At 34.3% G+C, this 11,276-nt stretch overlaps 1 protein-coding gene across 1 annotated transcript; it reads left to right on the forward strand.

Annotated features, from left to right (window-relative positions):
• The first annotated feature begins 2,303 nt into the window (after nt 1-2,303).
• LOC119640205 (histone H2B.v2-like) lies at nt 2,304-4,824 on the forward strand. The gene is made up of 3 exons (XM_038038046.1): nt 2,304-2,363; nt 3,491-3,712; nt 4,619-4,824. Exons 2-3 carry the CDS (start codon nt 3,703-3,705, stop codon nt 4,822-4,824), a joined length of 216 nt encoding a protein of 71 aa, XP_037893974.1. The 5' UTR covers nt 2,304-2,363; nt 3,491-3,702.
• Nucleotides 4,825-11,276: the final 6,452 nt, after the last annotated feature.

The following is an 11,276-nucleotide window of genomic DNA, read 5'->3' on the forward strand; positions in this document are numbered from 1 at the left end:
TTTCTTTTACTTTGAATTCACTCACTTTCTTCTCAAAGTATATTATAAATTCACACACTGTAAGGCAGAATAGCCACGAAATTCAACAAAAAAATTAAAATATTAATTGCCGAAACAAAATATATACGACTATACCGCGCGACAGAGTTGCCAGACTGTTGACAGTTAACCACAACTTAGTGATCTCCATAAACCATGCCTTCGGCTTCCCTTTCTACTTGGTGAAGTGGATAAGCTCGCATCTGCCTAACAGATCATTCAGGGTTCTCTTTAACTTAATCACTTCGGATGAATTTACCGTGACATCTAGTGTCTCTCAAGGCAGTCACTTAGGAGTCATTTTATTTAAATTATAAATTAATTATGTCTTCTTGTTGATTAAATTCAGGCAGATCTTTATGTAAGTGTTAAACTGTTTTCTTCCTTGCCCTTGGAATCGCAATCGTGTCAGCTTTAACCTTACTTAAATAATTTGATTACATGGTACTCGCTAAATTTTATGAAATTAAATCTAAACAAATGCAAGAAGCTTTCTTTCTTAAGAAGGAAGTCATTCACTACTGAGCAATTCATTGCCTCACAAAACTTGGAATATGTTCTTAAATGGTTCTTTCGTTGATTTAGGGGTTCTATTTGAACGAACATTACGTTTTAACTTGAACATTGAGCTCTCTTTAAGTAAAAAGCAGTATGATTGCATAACGTTGTTATGCATCTACTTTGAAGTGTAGCAGAATTATGCAAATTCAGCACAGTTCTTTTGCAAAAAGAAAAGCCAGAACTATGTCACACTTCAACTGGCTGAGAATTGCATTTCGTAATGCAATGCGACGCTAGGCACCATAATAAGAGTAAACCGTAACAATTATTATTTGCTTACCCAAGCATTAAGGTGCCTGTAAAATTTAGTATTAGCAGCTATCCCAAAACTTAATAAAATTAATTGTTGTCTGAAAGCAATTCAACTAAGTCAAACGCTTTACTGAAATCAGTAATTATGAAATATAAGATTTAATAGCAAAGCTAGATGCTGAGTTAATTCGTTCAAAAAAATTATGTAAGACACTTAACTTGGCCTCTGTTCTAAACGTCTTGTCTACTTCCAAATTTTCGAATTCCAACACAGAGGGAAAATACCTTATTTCAAAAACTGATTAAAAGTCATTGATATAACACCACATAGCTCGACAAAGCATAGTTTAAGTATACACGACGGGAGCCCATCAGTTCCAGGCGCAGAACTGCATTTTAGAACCCTCAACCAGTCAAAAACATCATTTTCTGAAAAGACCAAATTAGGAGCCAAAACTTAGCTAGACATCGGATACGGATAGTTGATAGTTGAATAGGAATTAGACGCTGAAAAATTTCATCACCGAGATTTGAGGTTTCAATATTATCAGATGACTCAAAAGCCTTAAGCAAAACATGCGAGCGATATATGGACATTTTTTCTTTGGAGTTGACAATCTGCAGTGACGATTTTATGAACCGAAGGTATCTGCAATAATATTGGTGGTTGAGATAATTTTATCTATGCCGTGATGCATGGTACGCGGAGTAGTTGTAAGCAGAACCACTTTTCATAAATTTTTTGAAAAATTCATTTTTCCTATTTTTGTAATATTTAATTTCTTCAAAGGGTAAGGCCAACGAGGCTAAGAAGATATCGCAAATGCGTTAAAGTGGTGGTTTGGAATGATTTGTAATCAGCCATGCGTTTGCGGTGTAGAAACGTTACGCTCGTTATGGATTATCGTGAAATGATAAGATATCGCAAGCAACCTACGAATGAGTCGTTTGACAATTTTTATGAAGGTATTTTGTAGCTGACTGACAAATTAGATCAGCCGCTACGAAAAGCCACTCTAGTCGAACTTTTAAAAAGAAACTTACTTCCTGAAGTTCAACACGAACGCCTTTATCTCAACGTCCATCCAGTGGCCCAATTGCGCTATTTGTGCAGAAAACGCGAATTTTTGCTTGAAGATGTTATACTGCGGAGTTTGGTTCCAAAGGCACCAACCTTCTCTAAAAAGCCTTCCGAGCTTTCTCGCCAATTTTGAAGAACTGTCTCGTTACACCTTGGCAGTCACCTGTTTCCAAGGCGAGGTTGCTTGATCGGAATGGATGCAGACATAGCTAGGCTTAGTACATTATGGAGTGAAGATACTAAGGTTTCAATAATTCCAGAAGAGAAATCAAGCATAATGCCTGAAGTAGGACATTTAAGCAGTGAGATATTGGTTTTGTTGAAATCATAATATTTATTAGAGAAGTTGCATTTGGCACGTTAGAGTAGTTCATCGTGCCTTTAATAAAACGAATTGCAGCATGGTACGAACTTTCAGTTAAACTAAAAGGTAAACATCAATTTACAACTATCTCCGGGAAATTGGCAAAGCAGGTATCTAAAAGTCTGCTATTACAATTAGGAGTGCGGTTGTATTGAAGTGAATTACGATAAAATAACTCATTGACAAACATAATAGCTTCATCAGATATTGAAGTGGGGACCATACTGCCTGAATTATTACTATAACACTAAGTTACTTGTGGCAAATTGAAGTCCCCAACGCTATGATTATATCAGTATATTTAGACTTTTCGGCCACATCACAAATGAGGGCATCATGTTTCTTATACATAGAGATATCAGTAATTGAAGGATTATAGCATTTTCGCCCAAATGGCAATAAATTCACGTCGGGAAAGTAGAAAATTCAATTGAATAGGATGGGACTGCACTAGATATGGTAATTAAGACATCACCACCAGTGCGATTCAATCGATCCTTTCTGAAAACCTGGAAAGAATTGTGAGAAAGTTCCGACAAATTCAGGCGTAACCAAGTTTCAGTGAAGGCCAAACAGGAAAACTCCGTGCTCACTGAAATTCGGAAAATAGAGCGAAATTTTGAGTTTCGGCCCCTAACATTTTGGTAAATTAAAGATAAGGGGCCTGAAGAAACATTTAGGAGATAAGGTTATTGCTTTGGTATTTAGTTTTTTGAGGTCGGAAATACTGCAGAATTAATAATACGGGGACGATCCTAAACAATGAATTCCTTTATTAAGAATCTAGCTGGCCACAATGGTTCAATTAAAAAAAATTTCGATGTTTTTAGTCTGTACTAATACTTTAAAAGACGAAATAGTTCTAGGTTAAGATGGAGCCGATTTTAAAATTACACGCTTCAAATTGACAGATGCGACTTTTGCAACAAGGTAAGATTTCATGTTATACTTAAAAGTACCAGGCGTCAGTCTTGATACGAATATTGCCTTCCTGAGGGGTACTGTCGTTAAGCGGGCGTCATGCGTACTACAAATGATAGGATTCACAGATACAGTAGTTTGGATTAGCTAGAAAATAGAGGGAATGACCACACTTGCAGCTTATGCAATTTTCCCAGCATGCTGACCACCGGGCACACCTGAGTGGCAAGCGGGAGTGACGGATTTATCATTTTTAATAATATTCTTTGAAGATGTAGACAGAGTAGCCTGAATAGCACCACTAGAAGAGGACAACCTTGCCCACGAGGTGGCTTCCGGGTTTATTTTTACGAATACTAGATGAGTCAACGATAAAGCAAACGCTAACGTGCTTTGTAGGCGAGAATGGATTGACGAACGAGATTTAAGCAAAGACGGAGGTGAAGTACCGCACGCTACACTACGAGTTGGCCTTTTACAGGTTATGGGAGAAGGTGAGTGCTCTAGATAGCGACGTTCATCGAATATTGTCTTGATTGTTTCATATTTTCTGCGCCATGTCATCAAATTTTTACTTAATTCATAAGACCCATGTGCAAATATAAGTATAAGAGGATCAAAACTGTGCCTTATTTTGCCCCGACAGATAGCTTTACAGTATTATATATATTTTGGTGTAGCGTAACATTCTTAAGACTAGCGTAGAACCGCCGAAAAATAAGAGAATGTGCCACCTGACAGATCGGACAACTTGACGATTCGAGCTTGGGATTTTGAATCAGAGTGACGTGTGATATTAAGATCATTTTTGTAGTTAAGGGGTCCGAAAGACAAAAGGACACAATGGGGAGAGGGTAGCAAATCTCCGAATTATGGGTAACTAAATGTATTGTATAAGATTATTGAACAAAGCGAGTGTTAGTGCTAATTGAATAAACATATAGCTAATTCTCGGGTTTTTCAAGTTAGTATATGCCCTTGACATTGACACCTAGTGAAGTGGATGGTGATTATGGCGATAGGATAAAGCGATTTATGGAATAATAATGTAAATATAGGAAAGTTTTTGATTTACTTGAAGAGTTCAGATAGTTAGATAAACGATTTTTATATTGTATTTATCATATTTCTCCTTTGCTTCAAATTGGTGCTACTTTTCTGCAACTTTCCTTAGCGTGCTTAGAATTGCAGAAAATTTTTGAGAGAAGAAAGTAAAAGAACTTTTAAAATTGTTTTACATCTTAACTTCTGCATAAGTCTTAGCTTTCTTAGGAATCCATTTGTCTCTCACTGCTCTCTTTTTACATATTTTGCATCCATTATGAAGGATGAGGGCTATGTTCATTTTGTCAAAACGTTTATATTTTCTCGATCAACATCAAATTCTAATACATTTTAAGCATCTCCGCCTGTCAGCATGTGTAATGTCTGTTGCAAACATTCTCCTGGCACCCCCGGCACCCACACAAAGAACGGTGAAAACAACAACAACACCGCCAGCAACAGCATCAACATTTACATCAACAACACGAACGAAGACAACTATCACAATCGCAACATCATGAGCAGTAATCCCAATTACTACCACAACAACGGCAACGGGTGACCATCGTCGTTAACGCAAAACGGTTACAGATGCCACAGCCGCAACAAACTCAACAACAACATTAGACTATCACAACGACGGCGTCACAACACCCACGATACAACAATAAATCACCCACAGCCAAGGGTCTGCCAACCGAATACGCGCTCATAGCGGCACGACCCGTACCTCCCTGGCCAATGGTCCGACGAGTTAGTCGAGCTGGAGTCTCTGACAAAGAGAGTTGGATTCTAGTCTCCGACTAAGTAAGTCGCGTTGTAGTCGTAGATGTAGGAAGTCGGTTTTAACTAAGTAAAGTAAAGTGTAAGAGCAAAAGTGAGAAAAATAAAGGTCCCTGCAACCAATAAATTTCTTGTGTGTTTCCATTTCCATGGGCCGCTGAGCTGCCCCAGCCATTAGGAAGGGGCCGGAAACGTCCTCACAATATATGTAGCACTTAACATTCCAATATTAGATATTCAATTTTTCACAAATCAACAATTGCTTCTTGTCACATGAATTTGAGGTTAATTGTTTTTTCTTAGTAATCCCATGGAAGAGGTAATAAAACTAAATTTTGTTTTTTAAATAAATCAAGATATTATTGAAGAAAGTACTTGTAATATAAATAATTTTACGTTTATTTCACAGTTAATAGAAGAGTTAAAAAATAATTTTAACACGAATCTATAGATTTTACTTCTGTTGCGCAATTTTAACGTCTTCATATAAATATGTGTTGACTTATTTTCTTCTTACATTGTGATAAAGTTGACGAGTATATTGCGTTTGTAGTAGTCAGAAAAAAAATACCAATTTAAGAAATATGTTTGTCTTTTGCTCTTTTTGCCCATTCATGAAAAATTTCATTAACATATACATTTGTCTGAATTTTATCTGATTTTTTATTTTTGGTAAAAAGTACACAAAAAATTACCCCATCATGGCCGTAAAATTCTCTGTTTATCTATATATATAAGAAGATTATGTACTTTTTTGAAAGTGGTTCAGGTTAAATATAAATAACAAAATAAGTTAGAGAGAAATACAAACTATGCTCTTGTGTGTATTTACGATTTGAGTAGAAAGAAAAACAGAAGAATTTGCAATATGTTTGTTAAATCCAAAATTTCACAGCAATACTCCGAAAGTTTACATAAAATTATTTGGAAAGTAGAACTAAAGTTCATCTTATAACTGTCTTATAGCCAATATTGGCTATGTTTGCAATGCAGCCGTCCATTACTACCAACAGCCCATCAAGCACTTAATTCCCGTCTTTAATCGATGTTTAACCAAAACATACGTCTTTCATCCCTGTAAAAGTACAATTACAATTTGTTGACTAAGTTGAGGAGCAAATGAAGGAGGAAAGTTTACATGTGCTAGCATAAGATATAGAATAAGTTGGAGATTAAGTAGGATAAGAATAAGCTAAGGTAGATTAATTAGGAAGTTAAAGTTAGTAGGTGAGTTGTGGAGTCGGTCACGAGCGCCGAGCGCGACGAAACATCTAACCCAGTAAGTACGGACTGTTCTTATTTTCGTTATTATTGTTGAAGTGAAGTGAAATATCAGAGAATAAAGTGATTAATATTATACTGAACAATACTATAAATTTCTTGTGACTAAATTCCTGGGCCACTGAGCTACCCCACCCCCGAAAATGGGCCCTCACAGTATACAATAATTATTTTATATAAAAGAGAAAACTAAAATTGGGCCAAATGGGTACAAAATACGATATCACACATCGCAAATATCATACGTTACATAAAAGAAGCATCTTTGACATTGCTGTTAATGAGCACCCGGTACGCTTGCACATCGGGTCGGCGTTTCATAGCGGCCGTCCGGGAAACAGACCTCGTAGTGTCTTTAGCTTTCCAAGCAGGTTCTTTGAAAGCGCTGTTAATGGTAAATAGTTAAAACCAATATTGAAGAAAAATGTTATTCTAAATAAATGATTTTAAATGTCAGCAACACTTCGGACCAGTCCCTACACATATGTTCGAGCCTTATAATAAAATTTGAGGCTAAGAAATCCGCTGACTTAATTCTCTTCGATGTTAAAAGAATGTTTAAGCGTTCGGCTTAACGATGTGGTTTCTTAAGTAAAATCTCTTAGTGTTCAACTTCTAGAAGTTAAGAGAATCAGGAAGACTTTGTCTGGCAGAAATATCTACGTATATATTTTAGATGAATTTTGCAATTTACTATGTATTCCTGCCGTTGATCCGCGGGCATTTGTTCTGGGCTCAAATTCACATTCGATTTTCTGTTTAGACTTCCCGAAACTTAATGCTTACCATTTTGTGTGATATTTTTTCCTTTCATTAGTTAAGTGCTTGATAAAATCATATTCAGCACATATAATACGCTTTGTACGAATGGTAGTATTCTCTTAATGCAACCGTCAATTTTAGGACACACTCATATGCAATGCCCACAAAGAAGTTTCGTAGATCTCACCAAGTATATATGTTTTTGATCAGCGTCAAATTCTGAGTCGATTTAGGCTTGTCCGACTACACCTCTACGTAATGTGCGTTGTAGACATTCGCCTGGTCCCAAAAATGAAACTATCGGTATCCAACTTGACAGACACATTGGAAGTTCTCGCACATAGGTTCGTATTAAGAATAAACTGTACCATGTAAAGTGAGGAAACCCCCGTTTTCGAAAGAGAAAAAAGGTTTTTTGTCGTTCCTCACACTTGCATCAGCTAAACTTCCGAAAATTTGCAAGTATATACTGTGGGCAGTATTATATGTTGCAACTGTAAGAAAGTTGAAAAAATCGCCCATGCGTACCCAATATTATAGTATAATAAAATTTCATTCCCTTTTGCAATATCTTGTTAACGGGCAAAGCCAACTTTCAAAAATCTCTTGAAGAATATTCTTCACCGATGTCAAACTCGAAACGCACTTCAACATGTCCGTCTGCGAAAAACATTATCCGATTTGAAAAGAAATATTTTATAACATATGTACTTTCTGAGTCATCGTAAGCAGCAGATAATTAAACAGAGAAATACAGGGTTGATAAGAACATTATGGCGATGTTCGACAGCCTCGTACTTGTCGATTTGCAGTATCTAGCTTCTCTTATTTTATAACCTATTTATTTGTGACTGCTTACTTATAAGACATAAGGACCCTGAGAGAATGGAAGTATACCTAAAATAGCAATTGATAATACTAAGACAATTACTCCTCCTAATTTATTAGGAATAGACAATAAAATTGCGTAGACGAATAAAAAATAGCCTTCTGGTTGAATATTAGGAGATGTTACTAAAGGATTTGAGGGAATAAAATTATCAGAATTTACTAATAAATTGGATATAGATGAAGGACTTCATTAACTGATTTAGTTAAACCGATGGCTTACATGAAATCAATTATAGCTACAAATAATTATCACTATCCATTAGGACAGCAGAACCTAGTGTGAGGTATCATCAATTCGGAAAAGCATTGTTCTCTTTAAGAAATTCTTCTTAATTCAAATTCTCATTAATTCAAATTTTTGGTCTATATAATAATGGAAACTTTATAATTTCTTTAAATGACTAAATTAGGAATTCTTTAAACTAAATTGATATTAATTCAAGTTTTTGCACTTAATGATTAATCTGTAATAAATATAATTAATGGAAGGTTATCTATTATGTATAAGTTGTACTAAAGCATTGAATCAGTCAATGACATTAAGGTGGCAACTAAACGTTAAAACGAAAGAACATAAAATAACATTTTATGGCAATTCAGCCTTGTGAAAACTGAAACCGTTACGGATTTATGCTAAGACGTTAGCAGAACTGGAGGAATTGCTAAACATTTATTTAAAACCGCAATAAACTTACCGGTCTCTAATTACACCTAAAAACAAAGGCCAACTCATTTTTAGTCCAAAATTATATTAATTGATATAAATCTTGTTTTGTATAAGCATAATTTTCCGTTGTGCTGGATTTATATGAGCCTCAAAACTGGTCTTGCCACGCGAGGTCAATGTGGCGTGTCACCAACAAAGTGTATCTAACGCCATAATCACTCCTAAATTTATAAAAGCCATAAACCATAAAGCACAATTACGTGCCATAATGGACTGTTGGCGTCTACTTTTCACTTTTTACTTTCACTTTTCACCGTGCGAACTACGCTTGTATAGCTAGAAAAACATTTCGTTGTTGCTAAGATTTCACTTATGAATTCCATTAAAGTAGCTATAAAATTTTTAAAATTGCTCAAGTGCGAATACTTAACAGTTTATTGCATCATAATAAGAATTTAAATATGAATATAATTTTTAAATGCAACAAATGTTTTTTTTGAGAGTTCAATTTTTATTCTATGTAAGAGTTCTTCGAAACAAATGCTTCAATATTCTTGATTTCGTACATTTCCTCTTAAACGACTTGAGTGAATAAAACATGACTATTCTTTTGGGTTTTTGGAGATATGTATGAAACCCTCTTCTCTGAATTATGGTACAATAAAAGATTACAAAGTGAAACAATTTATTGGATATTTTAATTCATTTCTATATCTGAAAGGAATATTTCTAATAGTTTTAATTTGCTTTTAATAAATAGTAAAAAACTTTAATAAATTGCCTTTATAATTACGTTCATTGTCTGCTCTCTCTCTCACTCTTTATGTCTATTGGCGTGCACAAATGTGCAGAGATTTCAGCGCCTGCCACGCGTTTATAGATATATATCTCAAATTTTAAATTATTTTATCATAAATGCCGGCGGCTTTGCAATTTAACAGATTCTTTCATTATAAATGCCGACGGCTTTGCAATTTAACAGATTCTTTCATTATAAAAGCTGGCGGCTTTGCAATCTAAAAGATTCTTTCATTCAGAACTTCGAATTCTGGCAAATTAAAGGAGAAGTAAACAAGCGAACCTCGAATTCAGCCAAATTAAAGGAGAAGTAAACAAGCGACTTGGAATTCTGGCAAATTAAAGGAGAAGTGAATGAGCGACCATTTGTTAGAATGTAAATATTGAAAATATTTATTCTCCTCCAATAGGATGGCTTCTATATCCACTCAAAACATTCTTGGAAATTGTTGAATAAAAAAATTTCTTCTTTTCTAATTAAAAAAATAACTCGCTGTACTTAACATTAATATATATCAAAAACAGAACTCTTAGAACATTTTTCTTTTAAAAAGTATACTATACTTGGAAAAGGTGCCGAGGGTGGATTTGAACTAGATTTCAGCGAAATTGCGACTTCTTAATGAACTTAAATCCCCTTGACATATCGAATATTGAAAAAAAATTTTACTACCACTATTAGACATGTTTAAGCACTTCTTCCCTAATAGTGTATTAGAAAAATGGGTAAGACGAGATCCATTAATAACACGTCTATATGCATAAAATTCAAATAACTGGCTCTATTCATTAATATTGATTTACGTTCAATATTTTGACAGAATCTTCAAACATTATTGGAATTTCACTTTGTTTACTTTTTTATTTACTTAAAATACAAAACAAATGTTTTAATTTCAAAACTCCTTAATTCCATATCAACAGTAAAAGGAAAATATCGAAACAATTAAAATGGTTTATGCATCTTTCGTTCCCTCATATTAAGCACACATTGCCCACATTACCTCACTCTTCTTACTGTAGAGGTTTTAACAACAGAATTTGACAATTGCTACAGGGCTACTAAACCTCAAGCGCCACGTGTTTTATTCACAATTACCACAATTCATTTCAAATAGTTAATAGACATTTCCTTTTTCTTGCTTCTAAATATTTTATATCATCTGTGTTGCTAGTGCTCAACGTCTTTTTTTAGTCTAAGAATTCATTTCATTAGTCTAAAATTAAAATAATAATAATAATTTTATATCATATTTGCCAGTATTTTTTAATTTTTACCTTTTAAAACAATTGAAAAGTTTTAAAAACACGTCTTTAAAGTAGAAACAATTTCACGAAAAAGAAAGATAGGTGCCATCAGAGTGACTAACCTTTTTTTTAATTTTTATGTAGTTATTAAGGTTTGCCTTTTTATTTAGTATAATACTTCTAGTATAATTTTATGAAAATAAAATTATTTATAGAAGAATCTCATTAAATGTGATGCCAAACAAATAGAAAAATCGTAGAAAAATCAAATCATTTACCACACTTTATTTATAATTTTTTCACTTTCTTGTTACCTGTCTGCTTTTCCGCTAATTGCTTTCATCGGTCTGCAACTGCATGACGCCTCGCAAATGTACATTTGAATTCTTTTCTCTTTAAGGAATTTTTTATTTTAGAAAATGCCTTAGCTGGAATCAACTAGATTTGGGATTTCCATAACAATATGATATATGACATTTGGTATTGAGCAACATTCGGAATGGAATCAAACACTTTCATTTTTTTGCTTTTGCACGGAGTAGAAATTATAAATTTATCAATGTGGATTCAACAACTTATGAGTC

The sequence above is a fragment of the Glossina fuscipes genome, unplaced genomic scaffold (assembly GCF_014805625.2).
Source record: "Glossina fuscipes isolate IAEA_lab_2018 unplaced genomic scaffold, Yale_Gfus_2 116, whole genome shotgun sequence".
In the NCBI taxonomy this organism is placed as follows: domain Eukaryota; kingdom Metazoa; phylum Arthropoda; class Insecta; order Diptera; family Glossinidae; genus Glossina; species Glossina fuscipes.